The sequence below is a fragment of the Salminus brasiliensis genome, chromosome 2 (genome assembly GCF_030463535.1).
Source record: "Salminus brasiliensis chromosome 2, fSalBra1.hap2, whole genome shotgun sequence".
Classification (NCBI taxonomy): Eukaryota; Metazoa; Chordata; class Actinopteri; order Characiformes; family Bryconidae; genus Salminus; species Salminus brasiliensis.
The window spans coordinates 44,656,385-44,684,166 of record NC_132879.1 but is presented as its reverse complement, the minus strand read 5'-3'; the positions used below and the strand labels follow the sequence as shown (position 1 = coordinate 44,684,166).

Genomic DNA, 27,782 nt, shown 5'->3' with positions numbered 1-27,782 from the left:
CTATCCCTCTCTCTCTCCTTCTATCCCTCTCTCTCTCCTTCTATCCCTCTCTCTCTCCTTCTATCCCTCTCTCTCTTCTTCTCTTTTTCTATTCTCTCTCCTTCTCTCCCTCTCACTCTGCTTCTCTCTCTTTCTCTCCTTCTCTCTCCTTCTCTCCCCTCTCTCTCTCTCTCTCTCTCTCTCTCTCTCTCTCTCTCTCTCTCTCTCTCTCTCTCTCTCTCCCCTTCTATCCCTCTCTCTCTTCTTCTCTTTTTCTATTCTCTCTCCTTCTCTCCCTCTCTCTCTCTTTCTCTCCTTCTCTCCCTCTCTCTCTCCTTCTCTCTCTTTCTCTCCTTCTCTCTCTCTTTCTCTCCTTCCATTCCTCTCTCTCTTTCTCTCCTTCCATCCCTCTCTCTCTCCCTTGGTTTCTATTCTCTCTCTCTCTCTCTCTCTCTCTCTCTCTCCTTCTCTCCTTATATCCCTCTCTCTCTTCTCTTTTTCTATTCTCTCTCCTTCTCTCTCTCTTTCTCTCCCTCGGTTTCTATTCTCTCTCCTTCTCTCCCTCTCTCTCTCCTTCTCTCCCACTCTCTCTCTCTCCTTCTCTGTTTCTATTCTCTCTCCCTCGCTCTCTCTCTCTCTCCTTCTCTCTCCCTCTCTCTCTATCCCCTTCAGCGACGCAGTGGTGGTTCTTGCTGCAGAGGTCAGAATTCTTTTGTGTTCGAGGCTAGTTTTCTGGTACCTGCAGGGAGATGGCCATGGCTGATGAAGTGTTTTGTTCTGTGTCTTAGGGAGGAATTTGCTTTAACTCCTGGACCGGTGGGATGAGACTGTATATCACTCTGTCTCTCCCTCCTCTTTGAGACAGGGTGCGTTTTGTTGCCGGCATTCCTCTGTCTGAAAGCTTTTCTCAAGCCGTCTTCGACACCTCCTCGTCCCAAGGTTTCGTACCACTTCAGGAATGGCACACGCGTCTGATGGAGTGCCAGCACTGCAGCAGGAAATAATGGAGTACAACTGCCTCATTGATGGAAAGAGGCTTGAGGAAATAGCAATGAAATAAAAACCTTGCTAAACTGAATGCCTGGCACTCACCGGCATGCGGAAGTTGGCAGATGTGATATGCTAACTTCTCAGTTGTCACTGTAGTGATCATATCCTAAGCTAACCAGTGCTTCATTTGTGAGGAAGAGGAAGAAAGTTTGCTTATGAAAGAGATTTGTGCCATTGCAGACTTTCTCTCTGAAATGTTGCAGTTAATCTGCTACTGAAACGCTTGTGTCCTGCTTGTCCGTCGTTTTTCACACTCCTTCTTTCTTGATGAGGGTCTCCTTCCCACAGATGGCACCAAACAGACGCTTTGGCAAAGAAAGGGTCTGAAAATAATTGGATAAGCTCACCACACACACACACACACACACACAGAAACATGCATATACCCATGCACACCCCCTTAAAAGAGCTATAAAGCCTTTAACTTGGGGGGGGGGGGGTAAAGGGGAGGGGGTGGGGGGTTGTGAGACGTGGGAATGCAGTCTGGAGAGATGCGGTGTGTTCGCTTCTCTAAATTGGCCACCCCATGCAGCGCAGGCTTGATCGCATCATCAAAGTGGGACAGGCTTTGAGGCAATGGGGCAGGGGAAAATGAATAGCAGGTTCCCCTGCTCCCTGATCCCTCAGCAGGGGGGACTGGCACATAGCGACTTTCAGCAGAGCAGACGCAGTTGCCCACATCCCACTGCACCGCATACGTCCACAGACAATTAAAGGATGTGAATGCGTGCACGCATGCTTATGTTAACAAACACGTTTTTTTTTTTTGGTTTTTTTTCTGATGATGAAATATTGGGTATTGACTCACCCAGTTGTTTTTTTGTCCCCCTATGGCATCTGTAAGTAAGTCCCTTACTTACAGATGCCATAGAATGCTTTTTTCAGTGTTTTACGCTGATATTTGTTGTGTAAATCTAAATATTTACAACCCTCTTATTTTGCATCAGAGCAAAAGATGCAGATTTTTAAGGTTTATGCCCGATTTCTTTTGCCACTACATCTCACTGCCTCTCATCTAACATGGCCTAGCCTAGCATAGCTTTGAAGAACTTTTTGTAATTAATCCAGAGTATCCTTACCTGATAGACTTGCTTTCCTCTCAGTGTCCAGTTAGCACAGTGTGCAGTTAGCTAGCTGAAGAGGTTGTAGGGACGTTTGATAGGGTTAGCTTTTAGCCTAGCACCAGACTATCACCCTCTCACTTTCCGGGCTAATCACGTGCTTCACTTTCTTCCTGGCCTTATGTAACGAGTCAAGGGAATCGACTTGTTTTACAGCTCCGTTTTACTCAGTGATTTGGAGGTTCACGGTATGTCTGAGCAGAACTCTCATTATTCAGCTATGCCACGTTGAATACAATTTTCCACCCTAAGGCACCTTTAAGATGGCCAGTGTTCACACAGCAGAAAAACTGACGCGCAGACGCAAAACACTCCAATTTGCACATTCATCCAACATGCAGAAGTCCTTACCATTGACAGATTTCTTTTATGTTATGTAAAACGTTACTTCAGAGCTTGTTAGATGTGTGGCTGCTGTTTGTGTCATGTGACCTGTTTTACTTTCTTCCATGTTACAATTTTCTGACCGATGCCACGTCCAGTGTCGGCATACCAGCAAGACAGCATATCCAGTACATGATGATGATGATAATGATGATGATGATAAATCGCTCTTTTTGTGCCAAAACTGCCTTTTAATGCCAAAATTGTGCACACACACACACACACACACACACACACACACACACACACACACACACACACACACACACAGTCTCTTCAGCAGCACCATGCACATGTTCACACTTCCAGGCTCAAACTACATAACCCTTGTTTCAGGGTTAATTGGCGATCGGTTTTGTTTCCAATTAGTTTTGCCTAAGACTGTGCATATGTGGCTACAGTCCAGCATAGCTAAAGTGTCACGTTTAATACATTTGAACATGGACTGCAGTCCTTACTTTAGTTATCTTCAAAAATAAAAAAGCTTCAGTGTATGATACAGAAGATTCAGTTTATTTAAGTCTGACTTGGTTGAACTTTCAGCTCCAGTGCCGCTCCAGTTAGGGCTGAAATGATAGGTGGATAGAGGAAAGCTGCAGATAGGGGTGCTGAAGACTGCGTAATAGCTCAGTTGGTTTATGTATTGAGTAGTACTAAGGTTGCGGGTCGCCAGCAGGTAGTGTTTGCTGCATAACTTTACTGCATACCCTTACTCTGGTGTCTGTTCAGCGCCTCTAATGAGGTGTTTGGTTTGTTCTCCCAGTTTCCATGTGGGTTTGTTTCAATCTTTTAGACCAAAAAAAGCTTAAATAATCATATGTAAGGTTCAGTTTATTCATGAACGTCACTTTTTTGCATGTAAATATACCTGCTTTTTGTAGCCTCTGAGCAGATTAAATAGTTGTAGTTACTGTTTCTTTGGGGTATACTATGGTAGTGTGTAATTTTGTCCTCTAAAATTGGAAGCAATGTAAATCAACACATTTGCCAATCAAAGTATGTTCCAATGGCTGGTATGATGCTCACCCGATGCTCCAACCACAGTGTAATAATCCTTTCATGCATTTCTAATCTTGCCTGGTTAAACACAGCCTTATTCATCACTTGATCTTGGCTGTTGAGTTTGCTAATAAAAGAAACCTTTAACCAGCACATACAGAAATATTAATGTTATCTCTCGCTGTCTCATATCTTACTGAGAGACCCTCAGAAATAACTGTGCAACTTCAAGTGCATGTGTGTGAGAAAGTGGTGAGAAAGCTCTCTCGCGTACTGTTTCGCAGCCCCTGTGCGTCAGTGAACCTTGCTGTAAATGTACTGGGTTGACTGTGTGTACGTGTGAGAAAGGGAGAGACCTTCAGAAGGTCAGAAAGTGGCTGCAGAGTTTCAGGTAGTCAATGCCCATCACCGTCCCTTCTGTCTCATTGATTTACCGTTACACACTCACAGACACACACACACACACACTTATCTGTTAGTAGTCACTCTGCACCCGTATGCGTCCCTATGTCTCATTGACTAAAAGGGCTCTTATATGAGCAGTGGTGCCAAAGTCTCTCCACTTTTGCTCTGCTGTAGTGTAATTTATGGACATTGATTCTCACTCTCTCACACACACACACACACACACACACTCTCTCTCTCAAGGATTGTGGTGCAGGGTGCAGAGACAGGTTCACAGCCCGTCCCCTCTTTTCACTCCAAGGCCACTTGGCCTTTTCTTTTTAAGACTACTCAACTTATTTCGATTTTTGAAGTATGGAAACTTAACAGATGGATTAAAGTGAGAGTCTGTTGAACTTTCAGCTCCAGTGCAGCTCCAGTTAGGACTGTAAGGATAGGTGGATGAAGGAAAGCTGCAGAGGGAGGGGAGCAGAAGAATGCATTATAGCTCAATTAGATTGCGTTATGTATTGAATAACACTGAACAGGTTGAGGGTGGCACGGTAGAACAGCAGGTAGTGTGTGCCGCATAGCTCCAGGGGTCTGGAGTTCAATCCTCACTCTGGTGTCTGTCTGTGCAGAGTTTGATGTGTTCTCCTAGTTTCCACATAGGTTTCCTCCTACCTTCCAAAACCACACAGTAGGTGACTTGGCTATCCCAAATTGCCCCTAAAGTATGAGTGTGTGAGTGAATGTTGTGTGTGGTAGCCTGCGATGGACTGCCACCCTGCCCAGAGGGGTAGAACCAACATGACTCTGACCAAGGAGAAGAAGACAGATGGATGGATGAATAGGTTGATTGTTGAGTGTATGATGTATCAGAGGTTTGTAATCGTTAGTGTTGGGAATTGTCCTTCTTTAAGACGCCACAGAGACCTTTAGTTAGTGCATTAATTAGCTTTTAATCAAAGTATTATTCATTGCCACAAATACTGTTGCAGGCTGAAGTGTCTTATTGTTTGTTTTTTCCGATTCCACCATAAATGCTGCAGCCGTTACATTCTGGCACCTGTACAGAACAGTGAATTGTTTAAGGTGGAGGATTGTTGCATATCGTCTTAAATTTACCTTTAAAGGCATTTGCATATAAAATAATACTGAACACATGTGTTCAGAACATTTCCATCTCTCTCTATAATGATACACCATGTGACCTAGAGCTCTGTTCGAGGAGATAATATGTCCGTAAACTTGAAAAGCTGAGTTCTCTCTTAGAAATTCTTCGTATTTTCCGTAAAAAAGGTATCTTTTTACACAAGATACATAAGCTTAGTTTCACACATAACCATAGACTGACACACAAATCCACCAATTTCAAATGAGAGGCAGAAGATGGACACATACATCCACTAGTTGGTGGGAGGCAGAGGCGAGTATCTCGGGCCGTCTTTACAGCTTTGTATCTTAGGATGTGAGTCATGTACTCAACTGTCAAAGGAGCAGACTCTGCAGATTCTGGAAATGTTTCAACCAAATTTCTGTATTTAGTGTTTGCTGTGTTATTGCAAAGATATTTATATAAACATAGAGAAACGCTGAATTTGACATGCCCATTATTGCAACGAACGGACTACTTAACTTCAACTCAGGCAATCCCTTGTTCCTTGTTAGTTTTTTAGATATACTTATTTTTAATCACCTGTTGTCAGTGGCTTTACATTAGATGTCTGCTAAATGTAGTAAAGTATGCAAAATGATGTAAACCGTTAAAATAATTCATTTCAATATTTGTTTGTTGGTGAGGGTCATGATAAGGTTATTGGTTATCATCAGTTATTGTATCATTCCAGGCATTTCTGTATTGGTACCTTTCCAGTTGATGGATTGTACAAGCATTAGGTGTAGCCGTAGTGCCAATAAATTAGTGTAGTTTAAGATATTACAAATATTTTGTGTATATTTGTGTGCAGGTGCATCCCCAGGCTCTGAAAACCAGGTAAGCAGTGAGAGTGTGCGCAGCCGAGAACACATCCTGCAGACTCTTTCTGACCTGTCCAGATCCTTCCAGGACATTGCTGACCGCTGCCTGCTTGTGCTGCACCTGGAGGTCAGGTAGGTCCAAGCAGCTCTACTCTCCTCTCCTTTCCTAGACAATGCCTCTGTATAGAGACAGTTCAAGGGTAGACCAACTTTTTAATACTCTTGATGCTGGAAGAAACATTGGATGAGCCAATGTGTGCAAACCTTTTTGGCCATGTAGTGTATACTGGTTGGGCTCCTGGAAATTAGAAAGACAGTGGTCAGGCCAAGTATCTGAACTAGTCAGTCTGCATGGCCCTATGGGTGTCTGAGGTCTAGCCAGTGCTCTTGTCGTTTAAGAGTGCTGTAAAGCCCATTGACTGCTTCTAATATTACATAAAGTATCTGTTCTGTGCATTCTTACAGCTCCATTACGGCTCATTTTCTGGACATGAAGCTGTATGACTAAATCCTTAAAAGGCCCCTATTATGGAAAACAGAGTTTCCCCTTGCTGTTTTTATTGAATTTTATTGTTTGAATGTAAATATAAATTTTCAAAATGTACCATTTACTCATCAGTTTATACAGTCCATTAAAACTAAGCTGCAAAAGCAGTCTGTTTTTTAAAATCACTGTGTATGAGCCAGTGAACCAGCTCATTTACGTATCCTCGCCTTTTCAGCCTACCACAGTTTAGCCCCACCCATTCATATTGCAACTCTCAGAAGTGTTTCAATTGAGTGCTTTTTAAATGACAGTCCAGAGTTCATGCATCTCTTCTGTCAATCTTAAATAATAACAGTAAATGATTAAATAGTTTAATAGTATTTAAAGAGGGTAGGATTAAAGAGGTTGGACAACAATGTTGTAAGAAATTAATGATGGTCATTTTTGGAACATAAAACTGCATAAGTGCAAGTAGATCTCAAGGAAAAAAACATGAAAGACTATAAAAATGTAGGATGTGGTCCATTAAACTCAAGTGTCTTAGCTATAATAAAACTGGCCCTGTTGCTTCTCATGTCCTTGGTTTTATGCCAACCTGGCATTAGCATGCATGTCTGGTCATAAGTGTCAGTGGGGCAACAGTGTGTCAATGGATCTCAAACACCTTTCGAGGCGGTCAGGGACACGTGATCAGAGAAAGTTTGTAGTGTGATCGCCAAAGCATCTTGATGCGTCATTGACTGTAACAAAATGCCAACCATATCAACCACATTGTTACCCTAGCTGTAAAAAGTTAATATTGCAAGCCAGACAAGATACCTTATTTCTATTGGGACTGAGGACTCATTTGAGAAACTCTATCTAACATAACCCACAACTCCAACCAGAGGCCAGATTCACAAAAGAGTTCTGATATTCTTTAAAAATTTCTAAACATATTTTTTTCTGAACTTTTTACTTGAGGAAGAATCTAAGAACAGTATATTGCTCAATTTTAATCATCTATTTTTGTCCATTTTATGTTTTCGCCATTCTTTGAACTGTGTAACTGCCCTGTACCCTGTGTAAATAATACTGGATGAATGGACCAATAGAAATTATCCGAATAATTAATCTTTATTAATCCCAGAAGGAAAGTCAGGTAATTTTAGCAGCACAAAAGTACAATGAAAAGCAAACAAGAGTAAAGCAAAGCGCAAAGTAGCCTCCCATATATGTACGGATACATAAACAGAAGGAAGATTAATAAGAATAGAGCAAAGCAGTAAAATGTTCTGCAAGCACACGCATACATTTAATGCAGATGGCATTGCAGTTTGTGTTGTCATACCAATAAGACATCTGAATATCCAGTATAATATTTAAACCTAAACCTTTTGAAGATACGTCTTTCTTCGGACAGCGATGATATGTTCTTAAATATTTTCTTAATCTTACAATGGCCTCACGCTTGTCTTAGAGTGAAAGAGGCGAGAAGGTACTCCTTTAAAATGATGAGTTCTGAATGGCTAGAATTAATGTCTAATTTAATAAGATTAAAAGTGGTTAATGTCCGTAAAGTACTGGCAGTGGCTGGTAGTTTGATCCCTTTTTCCTCCATTTTGCTCTCTGCTGCACGGATATAACATAATATTGGCCTAAGTGTCTTTCTTGAGAGGATAGTTTAGAACCTTTTAAGATTATTTTGGAGAATTGCAGCTAAGAACATTCTTATGAAGCTTTTGTGAATCCGGCCCCAGGTTCTGAAGTCTGTGCCGGATGTGAGGTACTAAAGAACGACTGCACCATGCTTTGCAGCTGCATTGACGGACGTAAATGTGTCTGCTGTTATTTTAACAGCGGCCGGAAATGTCCATGGAGAATATCAAACCTGCAAGCCACTGGATTCTTGGGCCATTTTGCTCTCTAAACAATTGCAGCAAGAGAATGATGTAGTTATTGTGTGTGGAGCTTCACTTTCTTTCGAAGCCCTGGTCATAAGTGGTCTCTGGAGACTGGAGGCATTTAGAGTGGCAGATTTAACAGCTATGCATTTTGGCACTACCTTGTGATCAAATCACCCAAGATGCATAAATGGTAGGTGTGAACAGTGCCTTTGTTCTTCTGAGAACTTCTTGAACTTCCCCCAGAAAGAATAATGTTGCTGGCAGTGGAAGAATCGAGTGTGGGAACCAGTAAGCTTGTGCTTTTTCACATAAGACTAATGGCCACCGCCAGTGTGCATTTGTTATTAGCAGTGTTATCATTTTGGGGGTAAAGCATTGCTTTCAGCAGACCTTAATGGCCACCTCTCCTCTTCTCCTGATTGCTCGCAGATATTGTTTAGCTTATGCACTCCTATTTTATGATTTGGAAACAGTAACTCCCTGCTCTCGTGCCACGCATTATTGACTTTTCCCATCAAGCAAATTTCCCCTGACAGTGCTTGTGAGTAAATTAAGTCAGGGGAGGAGAGGATGGAAGCTTTATGGTTTGGTGGCAGAGTGGCGGCACTCATAGGTTTTTAATGGTAGTGGAGGCTCTGGCTATTTTATGGGAAACTGATGAACATGTTCCTGGAGGCGGCTATTATGGAGAGCTGTCTCTCACTCATGCTCGCGCTCACTCTCTCCATCTCCTCTCTCTGGCTCTCTGTCTCACTCTCTCTTTCTCTCTCTTTCTCGCCTGTTGTCTTTATATATCTCTCTTTTCCTTCTCTTCTTTCTCTTGTGCTCTTCTCTGTCTCTCACACATTTTTCATCTAGACTTTATGTCCAAATGTTTGTGGACACCCCTTCCACAGAATGCTCATTTAAGCTTATTTAAGTTGCACCCTTTGGTGATAAAAATGCCTAATTCCAGGTGTAGACTAGAGGAGAATAAAGCCCCCCCGCAGCTTTGAGCTGTGGAGCAGTGGAACTGTGTTCTCTGGAATGATGCTGCTGCATCCAATACGTGTTGGGATGTTGAGAATGAGGTGGAGTGGTGATCATCCAACATCCAACCTCACTAGCGCTCCTGTTGCTTGATGCAGTCAGATCCCCACAGAAGGATAAAAAAAAGCATACACTATTTTTAATATTCTTGTTTTCAGAGGCAACAATGAAAGAACAGGTGTCCCATTACTTTTGTCCATTTTGTCTTATCTTTTTTCATATTTCTCCCTCCATCTATCTCTCAACTTTAACTCTCTCCTCTCACTCTTTCTGGCTCTAATGCTCTCATGCTCATTTCCTCTCGCTCTTTCCATTTGCCTCGTATCCCTGTCTCCCTTCTCTGTTTGTCATTGTTTCTCTCTCTGTCTTTCTGTCATGTCTGTCTTTTGTAGATTTGGATTTTTTCAGGTCTCTTGGGAGGTTTTTCTTCAGTTACATGCACATATTTAATTTTTCAAGACTGTGTTTACAAAAGACTGAAGGAGATACAAGCACACAGTCGTAAACCCTTCAGTTATATTGGTGTCTCCCAGAATTTCACTTTATCTGCATTTATTCTGTTCTCAGAGTGCACTGCTTCCACCATCTCATCCCCCTGGCCAAACAGGGCAACTACGCCATTGTGGCTAATGCTGCCAGCATGGACTACGACCCCCTGGTGGTCAAACTCAACAAGGACATTAGTGCCATTGAGGAGGTGATGGCGGCTGCGCTACAGCAGCACAAGTTCCAGTACATCTTCGAGGGTGAGTGCGATGTTGGCTGTGTCAGGGGGGAGGGGTAAATTTATATCATTTTATGTAGTTGTTAGTTTTCATCTGCAGGAGCCTTAAGTTAGTACCACTTGCTAGGTGACAAATTCTTTGTCCGGTGCGATTATTATGGTCACTAATTCTCATCTTTGCATCCTCTCTGGCCTCTCTACATTTTACATTTACATTTATGGCATTTAGCTGACGCTCTTATCCAGAGCTACTTACAAGGTTACTCGTATTATACAGGTGGGCCAACGTAGTGTTAGGAGTCTTGCCCAAGGACTCTTATTGGTGTAGCGCAGCATAGTCACCCCGACTGGGAATCGAACCCCAATCTCCCACAGTGGTGTTATCTGTTGCGCCACACCAACCAGTCTCTCAGTCTCTGTCAGTAAGGTGGCCTTCATTTATAACTAAGCCATTGAGAGCTGAGCTTGATCAGGTATATTCAAAATTGCACATCTTGGTGAAGAATAATACATACAGTCATTTATTTACAGATAACAACTTTAGGATGCAGAATATAAATCACAATTTATTATAAAGCAGATTTCACACACTTAGGAATGTGCTAACAGTTTGAAGAGGCCATTATTTTAGCTTATTTTATGTTTTTGCCCTAAACCTGTGTGTTGGCAGCTGAGAGAGCGGTTTTGGATGGTTTTGGGAGATTTTGAGGACTGGTAAGGACTGTGAAGCACTGTTTTAAGGGGGAGAAAACTGCATTTAAAAACATCATGACAGTTGCCATCAATATGCGAAGGTACATTCCAACTCCAGATCAGTGGAAGCGTATCTTGCAATCTGGCTCCAAATCTGTAACATTTCTTTTCCAAAAGGGTTTTATTTCAGTTGAAATGTGCTAGCAAACCTGTTTTTTGCAGTGAAGCTATGATTCCAGGCTCACATTCATATTCCTTCATGTTAAGCCCATTTAGAAATCTTTCTTTCGACTCCTTTTTGAAATAAGGTGGCCCTAGAATGTCTGCTAACCGTGTTGTGCAGATCTGATGGTTCTACCTTTTCAGCAGTCAACAATATAGTAGAACTTCAGCTTCATTGCCAGAGTACTTCAACCAGACAATGCAAATGTTGCCAACAATTCTGCCATTAGCATCATGCTGTTTCTCTCTTTCTATATGCCCTGCAGGTTTGGGCCACCTGATCTCCTGCATTCTGATCAACGGGGCTCAGTACTTTAAACGTATCAGCGAGTCTGGCATTAAGAAGATGTGCAGGAACATCTTTGTGCTGCAGCAGAACCTTACCAACATTACCATGTCACGAGAAGCGGACCTGGACTTTGCTAGGTAACAGAGAAACGCCCCTTTTCCCCCCAGCTTAAACTCTTTAGTTCACTCAGTCGAGGTTACTGAGAGCACATCCGAGAACATACGTTTCAGCTTTTAGTGCATTCAGTGCAGCCGCCCAGTAGATAAACACTGACGTCTGATGGAATTTTACATGGTAAACAAACACGCCAAACAAAGTTTGATTATTAATGAAGCTTCATAGCTGTTTAGAATTGGTTTCTGATGTTCAAATCAACAACAGTGGAGCTATTATCAGAACTGTATTTATTTACTGCAAGCCAGGCTGATGGGCATGCTGTAAAGTCTCTCACTCTCAGTGTCTCTCTCTCTCTCTCTCTCTCTCTCTCTCAGTCTGAGTGTGTGTCCTTGAGTTCATGTGTGGGAGGTGCAGGTGTTGATATGAATTATAGTGCATTGTTTACTCACACCTGGCATCTGTGGTTGTGATTTTACCACACTCTTCCTCCCACTTTTTAACACAGTAATTAGGTCCATGCAAAAAAATCGAAATGTTGGCGGTTCGATCGCACTGACGCACAGTATACTCAGACCGATTACCAGACTCAAGTGGGAGGGGGACAGGAAAGAATACACTGTTTATTTTCATGACTCAGCATAATCTCAAGTGTGTTTTTAGTTTGCCTGTCATGTATTTTTTTTATTTGTTTGTTTATTGTTGTTGTTTTTTTTGAATGAATGAATGAAGAAGTGTGAGAGAGCAAGAAGTGAGTCAGTGTTGAGCTGTTCGGCTGCTCGTGAGGAACAGAGCAGCTCATTGAGAGACAGAAGGATATATGGATGGAAGGAGGCAGAGAGAAACAGAGAGATACCCACGAGGAAGTGGGGGGAATCGTTGGCTGGACTCCCGTCTGAATGCTTGCTCTGGGCAACTGGGCCAAGGACACAATAATAACCATCGATTGGAGTTCAGGCCGAGGAGAGCTGCGGCAGTCAAAGCCCAGCAGCTCTTTGAGTGAGTGAAGGCTTTGGAAACAGTGACATCTAGTGGTGGAGAGCGCATGCATACACCATGAGGGACTGCGGATGATGCACTTTGAGAGTCAAAAGGTGTAGTAAGCAGATATGGCTCTTTAATTGTGTGCAAACAGTGTAGTGTGTGCTGAGACGATTGTGAGGGGGGCTGAAATCTTGGCCGTGCTGTAATCAATCTGCCATTAAGGCGGTTTGTCTTAAAACGACCTTGGACCTGGTGTTGGTCCCCAAGCTCTGGAGAGAGGGAGAGAGAGGAAAAGAAAGAGAAGGAGAGCGCAACATAGAAACCTTTTGCAGCTAACACACACATACACGAACTGCCACCATCTGCTCAGAGCCTCATACGGTCCCAGAGTCCTGAAGGTATCTCTGTAATGTCTAATCAACGTCACCAGTATCTGGCGGGAAGCTGCGTCTGTGTGTGTGTGTTTTCCGTTTTTTTTTTTTCCTTTACTCTTTATTCTTTACCAAGACTGCAGATGGACAGATAGGAAAAATAGAACAAAGATAGGCAAAAAAAAGTGAAAGAATCGATAGGACAAACTCTGTCGCTGTGTTTTCCATATCTCTCTCTTGCAGCAAATAGTCACTCTCGCATACTTCTTTTGTAGCTGCTTGTGGACAAGAACACCGTCCAAAAAAGAACTCGCATGGCATGTGAAGTGCCACCATGTCTCTTGCTGACACAGTGCCATTGGACAGCTCAACAAAAAAGTGCTCAGTGCCTTTTCTGTACCATCAGCTAACAGACGTCTCTGCTCGCTAGTTTGTGCTAGAGTGATGAGTCTAGAGGGATGGTCAGTAATGCTGTCTGGGACATCCAGTCACAGATGGCTGTAGCATCACCATGGATTGAACTCACAATCTTGCGATGATGGGGCTAACGCTTAGACAGTTGCTCCACCTGAGAGCCATTAGCATAGCATTTCAAACAGGAAACTCAATGTTATGTAGCAACTGTAAACAAACGTATTAGCAGTATTTTTAGCAGTATTTTGAGTTGTATTCTACACTTGTCTCATTACCTCGTTTCACAGGCCCATGAGTCTGCTTTGCCTTTATTAAAAACTCCCTTTATAAATAGTGTTGCATTTACTTGACATAGAGCAGGGCAGTTAATCAAAAATTTATCAAAACTGACCAAAATTTCTATTAATACTTTTCCCATTGTATTCATATGGTCCTGTTAAAAACATACTACCATGTGTGCAGTCATGTGACTTTGCCCCATCCAGTCTGCAACATGGAGGAGAACTCAAATACTGAGGCAATTGAGCAACTCAAACAGCTTACATAATTGTTTATTAATCATAATCAAAGTAAAAAAAAGTAAAAAAAAAAATAAAAAAATGTATTAATCATAATCAAAGTAAAAAAAATAAATATTAATTAAGACAGAGAGAGAAACAATGACAAACAGAGAAGGGAGACAGGGATACGAGGCAAATGGAAAGAGCGAGAGGAAATGAGCATGAGAGAGAGAGAGAGCATTAGAGCCAGAAAGAGTGAGAGGAGAGAGTTAAAGTTGAGAGATAGATGGAGGGAGAAATATGAAAAAAGATAAGACAAAATGGACAAAAGTAATGGGACACCTGTTCTTTCATTGTTGCCTCTGAAAACAAGAATATTAAAAATAGTGTATGCTTTTTTTTTATCCTTCTGTGGGGATCTGACTGCATCAAGCAACAGGAGCGCTAGTGAGGTTGGATGTTGGATGATCACCACTCCACCTCATTCTCAACATCCCAACACGTATTGGATGCAGCACCATCATTCCAGAGAACTCAGTTCCACTGCTCCACAGCTCAAAGCTGCGGGGGGGCTTTATACTCCTCTAGTCTACACCTGGAATTAGGCATTTTTATCACCAAAGGGTGCAGTGTTATCATTTTGGGGGTAAAGCATTGCTTTCAGCAGACCTTAATGGCCACCTCTCCTCTTCTCCTGATTGCTCGCAGCTATTGTTTAAATAAGCTTAAATGAGCATTCTGTGGAATTAATACAATTAATAGTATTACTGATTTTAGGTCATATCGCACAGCGGTAACTTCATATGTAATGAATATGATCTAATAATGCCCAATTCCAAAAAAGAAAACACTTTATTAAGAACTCCTCTGAACTGCTCTCTGAATGAGCTCATAGTTAAAAACATAGTGTATCCAACAAGCATGTACGCTTTGTCCATATTTAACACACAAAAGAAACACACACAAAACTAGCACACAGAAAGCAGTGATTCTACACACCGATCTGCTTTCCTATGTGCAGTGTGAACATTCCTGGCAGATTTAAGCCAGTAAAGGAATATTCAACTAGTCAATTTCCATTACTCTGGCGAATGGCCACTAGAGGACAAGTGGAAAGATTTTTTTTCCCCCCAGTACTCTGACATTTGTCTATTCTCTATAAAACTATAAAAGAACACGTTGGTGCGCTGAACATGGATAGGTCAATTCACATTGTAGAATGTTCTACTGAATACTGAACAAACCCTTTTCCTGCTGATCTTAGGACAGCTTCGCGCGCAGTATGGCAAGTTAGACCCCCACCCAACACACACACATACTCTCATCCATATTGACATGCTGTGCTGCCCCCAAGGGTGAAGTGAAGGCTACAGATCAATGAGGAAGAGGAGCGTCGTCTTCTCTATCTCATGCTTTTGCGCAGCATTATCAGCTATTCACTCTCGCCACACCACATTACCATTCTGTCGGTGGCAGCACTTTTTTTCCCTCCTTTTTTCCTGCAGACTTGCCCCTGCGGTGTGAGAAGAAGGGGGTGGTGTAAGGATGGTTGGAGGAGGGGGGGGATCTGCGCTGCTTCAGTAGCCTGGGGATGCAGGCTTTGGTGGGTTAGTTTGAGGGAACACTCTGCTGTGGGCATTTGGAGGATGTTCAGCCATGAGGCTGCAAAAAAAGTGGGCCACTTGAGGAAGAAGTCACAAATGGTGGGTGGAGTGAGGATAAGTTATGGTTGTTGTAAGTGGAGTCTCGGTTTGGCACAGGATGCTCAAGGATATAACTATGAAATTGCGGAAATGAAAATTTACTGGAATCCAAGTATGACGCATGCAAGCGAGTGAGGTTTAATTAAAGTTCTCATGTGGACCTTGAAATGTTGTGTGTATGTTGGACATTTTCAGAGAAATATGTCCTGATTCTTACTCTCAGAGAAAACGAGGCTAAGCTATGATATCAGGACGAAAATGGATGGGGATTTTTTTTGTACTTCACATTAATTTTGATCAAAACTTAAAAAATAAAACATGTATTTTACAGCCGTCATCAATATTATAAATATTTTCAGTGATCTACTTGTTATTTGGACAAAGAATTAAGTACCCATCAGACAATACAAATGGCTTAACTGAACAGCAACAAAGCTTTTTTGCCTTAATGTGGGACACCTAAGCTTTTTTTGGGATAGGTCTACCTGAAATAAATGAAAGTCAATAAACCTATGGGTTAACCAAAGCTGTGATGGCATGTGATAAAAATTAAAATTTTAAATAGGAACCATTCAATGCAAAAGTGCCCCGCATTAGGGTTATTCACACACTACTGTTCTGTTTGAATTAAAACTAAAATGCATCCTGCAGGTAATTATATTGCTAATTGCTACTAAAAAACTATTTAAGTCATTTTTAATGCCAGAAAGAGAGAGAACTGGAGAAATGAATACATTTGCAGAGCCAGTCATGTCATGAACGTGTCAATACATTGGATCATACAGCAGTATTTACTGTAAAAAATCCTCAGTGTATTACTAAGTATTAGTATAAGTATTTTTATAATGCTAAAAACTGTGATGTGGCCAAAATGATAACTTCACATGAAGTTATCAAACTTTCTTAGCCTTTAATGTAGGTTCATGTAAATACATTTAGTTTTAATCAACAAAAATGTAGCTATTCTATCTATTTTAAATAAATGTCTAAAAAATAATTTTGATGATACACAGATGTGTAACAGGGAGTTTCTGTCATTGCCACTCTACAATGCTATGTAACTTTGGTGGAGCTGCACGGGACCTCTCATGGAAACTGCATAATGCTGCGGAACCAGAGTCATATGTGTGTGAGATGCAGTAAAAATACTCTGTCAGTCAGTTTTCAGTTTGAATGTAGGAACATTGCAGGATGCGTATTAGCGAGATCCTCCTGGTGTGGGTTTCCACTATTTTAGGGATGAAGTGAGTCCCCTAGTGGAGAATCTTCAGAAAAAATCTTGTAAGCACACCTGACCATAAAGAAGTATTCGTTAGTCAAACCAGTTGTTGTGTGATTAAAAAAGTATTAATACTGTGTCTATGAGGACAGCACCCAGATTCAAATGTTGTTTTTATATAGCCTGCACTGTGTGTATATGTATGTGTGTATATGTATGTGTATGTGTGTGTGTGTATATATATATATATATATATATTCCTGATGCCCACTTGTAGTGTTAGAATCTCTGTTACCTGCAGTTAGATATTGCCCAGCCGGAATAAACCTTGTATTTCCATGACTGGCGGCAGAGGGCAGAGGTCACAGCTCCCAAAAACGTCTGTCTGGCAAATGTGCCAGAGGAGCCTTCCGGAAAACAGCTCTTAGCTGCCGTGTCAGGGTGATGGCCCAGTCTGTTTACACACCACAGCTCCCCAGCACACCTGATAACTACAAAACGGAACAGCAGCTGTGCCTGACAGCACAGTGATGTGTTGTGTGTGTGTCTGCCTTCACACGTGTGTGTGTGTGTGTGTGTGTGTGTGTGTGTGTGTGTGTGTGTGTGTGTGTGTGTGTGTGTGTGTGTGTATGTATATGTGAATGTGTATATGTGTGTGTGTGTTTTGAGGCAAGCTTTTCATAACTTGTGTATTTTTTCCTCCTTCCTTTACTGCAGTAATAACTAAGAAAACAGGTCGATACACATCTTTCCTCTATTATCAATCCCTTTTCCAATTTCATCTTTGGCACTCTTCATCAGCCTTAAATCCCCATGCCGGGAGCCATGTTGGAGCATCACTGCGTCACTCTTCTGTGTCCTTAAATGTATGAGTAAGCAACACTCCAACATTAGTGAGGATGTGTCTACCTGGCATCCTGCAGCTTTAGTTGCTTTTTCAAGTAAAGCAGATTAGCTCGGCTTCGTTCCCGTAAATATTAAAGTGATGCTTCAGCCAAAAAAAAAAAGAAGAAGAAGAAAAGACAGGAAAGTTGTTTTGCACTGAAACTACAAAGTTAGTATACCTAACATGCCTATCTATAGGAATGGACATACAGTTATATAGTACCTTGACTGTCGTCCATCTGTTTTATAGACAACAGTGCATCATACAGAATTTGAAACCCTGTAAGCAAGGCTGTTCTGTCTGATTCTGGCAAGTAATTGGTTGCTGACACGGTATTACCAACTGTTATACATAAACACAGACATAAGTTTGGGCAGAATTCAGGTTTCAGGAATGTACACAATGTAATTGTGGAGCTATTTAAGGTGGACTTTAGAGCTAGATTTAGAAGCCAACTTTACCTTTTTTGTTTTGGGCTGCTAACTGCTAACATCACCACACTTATCAGTTAAAATAATGCTGTTTTGTTTTGCTCATCGGAAAAAAAATGTCTAGTGTAGTTTTTAAAAAAGAGAGACATTTGTCTGCAGCAGCTGAGGATCATGTCTGTTAATGGCGCCTAGAGATGGCACTCACTACAGCAAACCTAAAAAAAAAATGAAATCTTAAAAAACTATATGTGATCCATTAAAACTGCCTGGATCAGCTCCTCCATCCAGAGCCACTGTGCCAGTGTATTCATAATTAAGTTAAAAAAAGTTTCTTTCATAGGTAATAAATGGTTCCACTGTCTGCTTCCTGTCACCACGACTGCAAATAATTGTGACTGTGTGAATGTTTCTCTAGAGCTTTTCACACCATTTTGAATACCTTTGTTTACATCTTCCTCGAAGTCCTCGTTATCAACTCAACGATGTAAGCATGCAGATGCAAATTGTTGGTCATCAGCTTCTAGGCCTTGTTAGCTTTAGACTGTAAATATCCTTGGCTGACTGGCTTCATTTGGGGTGAGCGGGAGATTGATTCGGAACTGAACTGTTGCTCTAACCTTGAGACTGTTCCCTAGGCTGCACTTCGCAGTAAAGCGTTTCCTATTGTCGTTTTGAGGAAAGGTAGGCGAAGCTTCAGAATTTTCCTATTACTGAGAAGGCAGAGCAAGCAGAGGGTGGCAGCATGCGGGGAACTTGCGTTTGCATTTGTTACCGTGGTGACAAGCCTGTGCGTTCTGCTAGATGGAGACGATCATTCAGGGCATCTGTCTCTCTCTCAATCTCGTCCTCTTCTGTCATCCCTGCCCCCCTCCCTCCTTCTTGGCCGTTAAATAATGTGTTGTTGAGAACGCGCTGACAGAAGCAGCCCTTAATGGTTTTAATATTGTACATGCTGGAAATTAGAGGAAATGAATTGTGCTGATTCCAATTTTTTTTTTTTCTCCCCTCTCCCTCCCGTCCCCTCTTCTTTCCTTTCGCAGCAGCATACATCTCCCCGCGTCCTCCACCGCATGCGTCATAAATTTGCTTAATACCCTCTGTATACAGGACTGCACACAGAGACACGGGCTAATTAAAACTTAATGACACACAGAGAACACACTCGCAGGTGTCAGGCTGGTGGAGGACAAAGTGAGTGTTTGTGGGTGAGTGCACGCACACGCATGCACACACGCACGTGTGTGTGTGTGTGTGTGTGTGTGTGTGTGTGTGTGTGTGTGTGTGAGTGAGTGTATTAGAGTGTTGAATGTAGTGATGTAGTGTTAGTTGTTCATTATCTTCTCCTAATGGGAAATAGTAGGGAGGGTGGGGGGCTAAAAAGCCACTGAGATTGAATCTGATTAACAACTCACTGCTGTTTTGGTAAATGGTTTTAAAGTGGCTGGTAAATGAAGTGTGTTCATGTTGGCAGGGAACACCAACAGTCGCTAACCAGTGCATGCATGCATTTAGTAACATCTGAAGAGAGACTTAACCCTTAACAGATCTCCTAATCATCCCAGCATCCGTGTTCATGTTACGCTGTTACCCTCCCTGTAGTGCATGAATCTCCTCTCTCCTAGCATCCCATCTTGACACACTTTGTTCAAAGTTGCGCTGCGTGGACAGGACGGGTGTAGTGCATTTACGCTTTGGTATCAGAGGGGTTACCAGGACACGGCTCCGCCAAAGAGATTATAAATGGTGGTGTTTTTACCCCGTGTCGGAGATGAATGGAGGTTAATGGAGCTGCCCAATCTCTGTCCTGCAGCTACTGCAGTTACACTGGTGCTAAAATCCACCGTCCACTTTAAATGTATAGGAGAGGAAAGGACCTGTGTGTTTGTGCACCACTAATTTCACATACATTTTTCCAATGCAAAAATACTAGTAATGGTCATGGGCAAAAGTTTGAACATCCTGCTTAGTCAGTACTTTGCCAGAGAGAACAGATAACTGCATTGTAACCTGTGTTATACAGAAAGCACATGAGCAAGTACAAGAACCAAACCGTTGTTCATTGTCCAGATCAAGACCAAATCTTGGTCCTTTGGTCAGAAGGACCAGGGTCCACAGCACCTTTTACACCGTCTATTTAGCTTCAGATGAAACATCCATAGTCCCAGCTTGCAGATTCTTTTTGTAGCAGCGTCTAATTCTTTACAATCTTAGTTACTGTAATACCAAATACAGACAAAACGAATGCATATGAATGAGTGTTGACAGGCTCCATCCATATCTGTATCTGTGTGTAAACTGTTTTACTTAAAACACGCAATGAAATGTCCGTTTCCAAGGGTACCTAAATGGTTGTATATAGCTGTATGTTCAGTTCAGTTTAAATTAATTCAACTGGTATATTAACATCTGGTGTCCTACAAACAAGGCATCTACATCTTTTCCAGGTGTTCCAGTACTGGTAGTGTTGCTCTGATAATTTGCTTTTCTGTATTCTGTCTGTATCTATATATGATTCTGTTTGAGTGTTGATGTGTTTCTCCTTGCAGCAAATGAAGTCGGTGCCTCCTTCCAGTTTGTGTAACACTATAACCTTGCTAGTCTAACCAGTGCAGTCAGTGTTGGTGCCCTGAGAGCATAATGCAGTAAGGCAGGGTTGGCCAGAAGTCCTTTACTGTCTTTTGCACCACTCCCTTCAATGCATGACCCCACATTCAGGGCGAACAAAAGGGGGATTTATTATGAAAGAACCCATTCTCAGATAAAGGGATTTTGCACAATACTAATTCTTTACACCCAAGGACATTACTGGATAGAGAAAATAGGCAGCCACCAAAGCTCTCTCTGAAAATCCACAATAACATACATGATTTACTGCAATCTGTTGCCCCCAGGATCCTTTTATTTCTTCCTCGGTGTCCAAAGCAGCCTGCAACAGGCTGTTTTGGACCAAGGCACGAACCCTATTACAATAGATGAATAATCAGTAGACAGCCCTTTCCCCCCCTCTAGGATGTGTAATGTGTGTACATACTTTCACTCCTCCCCTCTCTTTTGTCCTTGGATCACAAGGCAAAATTCTTTTGTATTGCTAGCTAACCCACACTGCAGATCTTTTGCCTGGAAGTGGTTAGTGCACATTTTACAGCAATGAAGACCCTGTGGTGGTTATATTGTTAGCAGCGATTTAAGATGTTTAAAATCTCCATTTGACCAAAGATATTTATCTCTTTGATTATTTTCCATTAAACAATGGGGAAGGCATCTATGTTTATTTTGTGTAGAACATCCGGTGTGATGGGGATCTATTGATATAGATTACAACCATAGCCATAACCAACATATAAAAAGAGCTCTGAGTAGTCCAGCAAAGTAAGATGCTGCCATTATGACCCCAGGTCCTTTCTCTCTCCTCATATCACCCCAGTGTAATGCTGTGTCTGCCAGCCAGTGCATTAGATCTCTGGGTACCTGCCGCTTTCTTCAGATTGTGTTGGTTGCCCAGAGATGTGGCATGGGCAGTTCGAAAAGAGCAGGTGGCTGGTTGCACATGTGTCGGAGGAGGCATTTGAGTGTCCTCACCCTCATACTGTTGGAAGCATTACATGTGATAATACTAACGATACTAACAAGTAGATGGGTAATTAACTATCAAAAAATGGGGGAAAATTATATAATATCCATACAACTTTCCAATGCTTTCCAAAGAAGAGGACCTGCGTCTAAATGCGGTTGAAGGTGCTAAATCTCAACCTTCCACAAAAACGTCCATAAGTTTGCTCTTACCATTTTGTGGAAGGCAAACCAACACCCGACCATCCTTACCCAGAGAAATGGCACGGTTATGAAGCTCCAGTGAAGCAGACGTGTAGGCTCTTAGGTCAGCTCTTGGGCTGACGACTTACCTGACAGCCTCACAAGCACCCGATGCGCCCACTTTACCAGAACTTCATAATGAGATTCCCCTCCATAAAACAGTAATAGCAAATGCATGGACATTTGGGTGGATTTTAAATTCAGCAACTTCTTTGGATGTGGTGCCTCGCAAATTTCCAGTCGCCTTGTGTTGTGTTGGAAAGCTAGCTATGCTCTGTACAATAATGTTAAAAAGCCTGTGGAATGTTGAGCCAGCATACCCAACTATGATCAGTGTCCATAGCGGTAGCCAATTTCTGACTGCATTCACTTTTTGAATACGGTACAACCACAAACACACAAACTGCCTGGAAATTCTACACTAAAGCAGAAGTAACAAGCTCTTCAAAGTGGACATGGACAAAATAAGATGAATATGAACACTCTGATTTACTCTTCTGTTCATTGGCATAGTGTGACCTTGTGGCGAAATCAGTATTGCAAAGGTCAGTATTGCGATAGCAACTTACAGGTAATATATATCACGCAGCCCTACCAACTCAGCACACATCGCTGCCATTTTGTCACCTTGAAAACTCTCGTGATAGCCTTCTGCCTTGACTTTGAAGGTCACGGTGGGTACATCACAGGGGAGAAAGCTGGAGATTGGGAAGCAGGAGCGAGAGGCTGCATTAAAACGTACACTGCACCTCATTGAGAGTGCAGTCACAAGCCTCAATACCTGGGAGAGTGTGTCTGCCTGATAGAGGAGTTAGAGAGTAAGAGATTCCTGCTGGCTCAGGTCTTTTCTGTGGGCTTTGCAAGTTCAGAGGGAGCAGCAACATTCTGGGCCAAAGAGAGAGATGGAGGAGGAAAGGGGTGGTGGGGGGGTTAGGTGCTGGGGCTTCAAACGAGGAGTCGACACTATACGTTCTGATGGGGCACAGGACATCCTCAATACTGAGCTTTTATCACACCAGCTGCGGTTGTGCTTCTTTGGCAAAAATAGAAGTTGTAAAATTGTGTGTGTGGCGAGTGTATGTGAATGTAGTGAGTGTTTACATTGACATCTGGGAGTAGAATATATATATATATATATATATATATATATATATATATGTGTGTGTGTGTGTGTTTTTCTTGAACTTCTGTTGGAGAACTCGGACATCAGAAGACAGGTAACATAAGCCAAATACATGTCACCATGTACCTAGCAGCTGATATAGTGCGTGTGTGTGTGTATGAACTAAAATGCAGCATATTTTGTCTATGAATCACTGTTATGCAGCACTTGCAAAGCAAAGGTAGTACGTCTTTGATGTTATATTAATTGCTCAGATGCACATATTGTTTATAGACTGATTTATACTGACCACTTTGTGTTTGAAAAGCTTTATCACTTCTATTTTGGTGGAGAACCTTATCAAAAAATGTGATCGAGTGGGTTGAGGGCTGTGAAATGCAGCTGAACACAATCACCATTAAGAGCTTGAGAAGTGGGACTGTGGAACTGTGTTGGGAACAGCTTTATTATATGCTGTTAACTTAATGCATGAACGCTGTATGATGGTATACAGTGGCTTGCAGAAGTGTTTAACCCCTTCAAAGTCATGATGTGACATAGGTAATACAGCACTGTTTTGTTCTGTTATATATTTTATTGTAAAAGTCTGACCCCAAAATTATTAATTTAGTATTATTGTATGTAAAATTATTATTAATATAAAAACAGAGTATCAGAACATAACTGAAAAAAGTTTGCATAAGTTTACACAGATGCCCAAGGAGAACAATTGGCTTAGAACTGCGCTCTGAGGATCATTGTAAAAGCTCGCCTTTGCTGGACAAAATACCCCTTAATTCAAGTAGTGGTCAGATCGTGAATCTCAAAGAAAACTGTAAAATCAAGACTGAAGAGCATTCCAAGCAAATCAGAACTGCAGTTTTAGAGGTACAACAACGCTCAAACAACTAACAGGTGAAGCATGGAGGTTGCCGCATATTATGGTGGGCATGTTTTTCTTCAGTGGGGACTGGACATCTTATTAGATTTGAAGCACAGATTGATGGAAATGCTGCAAGACAATCTGCTTTAGTCTGCTAAAAAAGCAAAGAGGAAACCTCAGCTCTAAGCAGGACAGTAGTTCTGAGCACAAGTCCAAATAGCACAGGAGTGGCTGAACACGCATAAGGGGGATGTTCTCCAAAGGCCAGGGCAAGAACTCAGTCCAATACAGAATCTGTGTCTCAAATGAGACAGTAAACAAGCGTTTAACCAACCTGAACAATGTGTAACTAAGCCTGTCTCAACTATATTTTTTTCTTGGACGATAGATTGTCCTGGGAAAAACTGTGATAAACAATTTTAGTCGTTTAAAACCTTTTTATGCTCCTCATATATTTATAATATAACATCATCATAATGCAATTACACTATTTAAAAGAGCAATTAACCTTCAATTAACAATTTGTTTTGCCTGTCAAAGGTTTGTAGCATATCTTTAAATACTGTTTGTTATTATTATTATTATTATTATTATTATTATTATAAAGACATCTACTAACCTCCAATAACTTCACCTGTCGTAATGTGCTCTGTCGTATAAAGGGGTCGTTACTGGTGCATTGATGCACTGGCTAAAATATTGGTGATGTTCAGTTTTATGCAAGCAAACACCCAAGTGAACACAATGAGCAATATGGAGGTCAGCGCAAAATATTGAGGTCACGTTCATATATTGTACAATAAGTTGAATAACGTAATTATCTTGACAAGGCTACCTGTTCCTACCTGTACCTGTCTGCATGTTCCACTAAAGTGTCCTCCTTCCTGTCGCTGCAGGCAGTACTACGAGATGCTGTATAACACAGCTGATGAGTTGCTGAACCTGGTGGTGGATCAGGGCGTGCGATACACCGAGCTGGAGTACATCAACGCTCTAAGCCTGCTGCATCGCAGCCAGACGGGCGTGGGGGACCTAACGGTGCAGAACATGCGCTTACAGCGCCTGAAAGAGATCATCTGCGAGCAGGCGGCCATCAAACAGGCCACCAAGGACAAGAAAATCACCACCGTGTAGACCCCAGCCACCTCCCCATACACACTCCACACTAAAAGTATCCAATTCTGGTCCCGGAAGGCTGAAGTCCTGCACAGTTTGTTGATTTTCCTGCTCAAATCCTCAACTAAACATGGTTGGGGAATCACCCAACTGTGCTGGAGAAAGGGCCTTCCAGGACAGGAGCTGGGCATCCTTTATGCATTACAACAGTGCATTCACTGCTGCTGTTAGTTGTGTCCTGCAAAGTCCAGTCAGTATTTCAATGTTTCATTATGTTGACTGATGAAGTGCTTTGCAGATGTAAAACATGTACATTTGAATTGCTAATTCGGTTTCTGATTTTGATTAGATTTTTTTTATCTTATAATTCACACTAAATTGAGCAGAGGATGCTGTTGGTGTGGTGAGGGACGTTTAGCGGGCAAAGTGAAAGTGTAAGTCTTTCAGCTCGACTGCTTTGCACACATACTGTCTACATACATACACCTTTAAGCACACACACACACACACACACATATATATATATATAAAAGCAACTCTTTTAATGAAATAATTCCTTCAAGCATGTCCCGCCAGCCCCGGCCTCACCTTGCGGAATAAGCAGATGGATTCTAGGCGCGTGGCTCGGGGACACTGTCATCTCATTTTCCTATAATATAAAACCGTTGCTCTCAATTATGGAATCTCCCAGCCCACAGCTTGTGCCCGGAATAACAGATGCCAGATTAGAACACTGGAATTATTATCGGCCCAAAAGAACGGGCTCCTTCTGCTTTTGTTGATTTGTTTTGCTCCCTCAGGAAAGGAAATGGAAAACGGCCACGCTCTTTCAAGCGGCTTTTTATTCCCTCCCTTCCGTCTTCGTGTTGCGTTGTCCCTCGTCGCGTACACTGTGGTTGATTTACGAAAGAAGTGGGGATCGATCCCGCCACACTCCTTAACACGGTCCGTTGCCGTGAAGCTACCTCTGCTTTGTAGGCTTAGTGAGCATGCATAACCTACAGGAGTGCGTTTCGGGGTCTAATTGGTGGGGAAGTGATCTCTGGCCTCCAACCACAGCTATTAAAACTTTATTTTGGCTCTCTCTCTTAAGTCCCGCATGCTGAAGGCGGCAAATCTGTCTCTTATTCACTCACTCGCACACGGGCACGCGCAGGAAACCACAAATCATTCATTCTTTCTTGTCCCTTGGTGTTTTTAGTTCATTAACTCCGAAGAAAAGTACTTAACAAGAGGGGGAGAGAGAAAGCCCTGTCGATACAGAACGCCGGCACCAGGCAACGGCGCTCCCTGAAGCCGGCACAACAATCCATCATTATGACTCAGCGTCAAGAATCAATATCGGCCTCTGGGCCGCCGAAGGTATTAACGCGGAGAAAACATCTTTAATATTCCAGTCTAATTTGAATCTCACACAAGGAGAGTGAAGCGGTTGTGCGAACGTTGCAGAAATGTTGCCGAACGTACCGCCCGTAGAGGCTGTGCAGAAGGGCTCCTGACTGTCTGCGTATTTGTTAAGCCAGATGCGTGTGACCTCACCATCATGCCTTTAGGCTTATTTTGTGGATGACAAAAAAGGAAGAGTGCTAGAGGTGTAGAAGCAGTAGATTGGCAGGCATATGTAGCTTGCTAAAATATTGCTGTATGAGTCGACCTAATAATGTGCTTCAATATTTTTTCCCCCCATTTTTTTGATCATATCTCTTTTTTTCCCCTATTTTCTTGTTTTAATTGTATACATTATACTTGTGTCACAGAGAGGTTGGCATGTCTTGCACGTGACTGTGTTTAAATGTCACAGTACTGCAAGATTTCCTGCTGCACTTCTTTTGTTTTCCTAAACACTGGTGAGCCAAGACAGTATGACCACTTGTCTAATATGCTGTTGGTCATCTGCACATGCCACCAAAACAGCTCAGTTTGAGCACCCAACAAGTTTCTTTTTTGAAGATGCTCAGACTCAGTCAGCCGACCATAACGATTAGACCCTTCAGAAGTCTTCACACCTGCCCACTTCTCCCACATCCACCACATCATCTACAAGAACTGATTGTTCAGCTACCATCTAACACATATCCCTGACCCCGACAAGCCTGACCCCGTTGTTACAAGTTAACCAATGTCATTCGCCTCATTTGTGAGTGGGCATAATGTTTCGGGCTGGGCAGTGTATTCTGGGTAGTTAGCTCTGTTAGCCAGAGGAAAGCGTCTGTATCTGTAATGGACTCTGAGCTCACGTCTCCCTAAAAGAAGACAAATATCATTTTGCCAAGTTGGTGCGAATGCAAACTTCGCTCACAGCTGGAGCGAAATGCCTCAGTTTTAATGAAGATGGGATCAAACTGAGCTTGGAACCACATATTGGAAACGATCCAGTACGAATCCACCGCCGATGGATGAAACGCCAGTGAGCGCTAGTTAAGAGCATTTGCATAGTGTTGTGTTGAAAACATTCACAGCAAGGTAGCGCCGTTGCAGACTGTGTTAAGGAGGAAATTGAAAGACAACAAACCACATTTGAGTGGAGTCTGGCCAGCTCGTACTATACTGTTACTCCCAGGCTTTTTTTTTTTTTTCTCGTCTGTTGTTTGGAAGTTTAGAAGAAAATTCGTTAAGTGGGTTTTGAAATTTGAACGGCCTTAGACCTTTCTCAAAGTTTCCTTTTGACAATGTTGTGAGCAAATCTGCACATTTGGAAATCTGCCAATGTACAATAATGTTGAAACGTTAATAAATGGAATTAAACTACAGTCTTTGCCATGATGCTGTGGTCTTTTGGTTCAAATTAATGGTTTAAATGAATGTATAAATATATACACATTGTACCTACAGTCAGGTCTGTTTGTAAGTATTTGGACAGTGTTACAACATCTTAAAAGGGAGCAATCAAGATGTGTTTGAAGTGCAGAATTTCAGCTTTCACACAAGGGAGTTAACCGAAAAGTGCAATAACCATTAGGAATTAGTGGCATACTGGGTTATTGATGACAAGGCTGTGGGTTCAATACCTGGGTTCGCT

At 42.1% G+C, this 27,782-nt stretch overlaps 1 protein-coding gene across 1 annotated transcript in view; it reads left to right on the top strand.

Annotated features, from left to right (window-relative positions):
* exoc4 (exocyst complex component 4) overlaps positions 1–27,513 on the top strand; it is a 192,590-nt gene extending 165,077 nt beyond the window's left edge. The window contains 4 exon segments of the mRNA XM_072672901.1: positions 5,888–6,029; positions 9,867–10,045; positions 11,205–11,364; positions 24,544–27,513. Of these exon segments, the coding sequence (XP_072529002.1) occupies positions 5,888–6,029; positions 9,867–10,045; positions 11,205–11,364; positions 24,544–24,781 (719 nt within the window). The 3' untranslated portion in view covers positions 24,782–27,513.
* Positions 27,514–27,782: the final 269 nt, after the last annotated feature.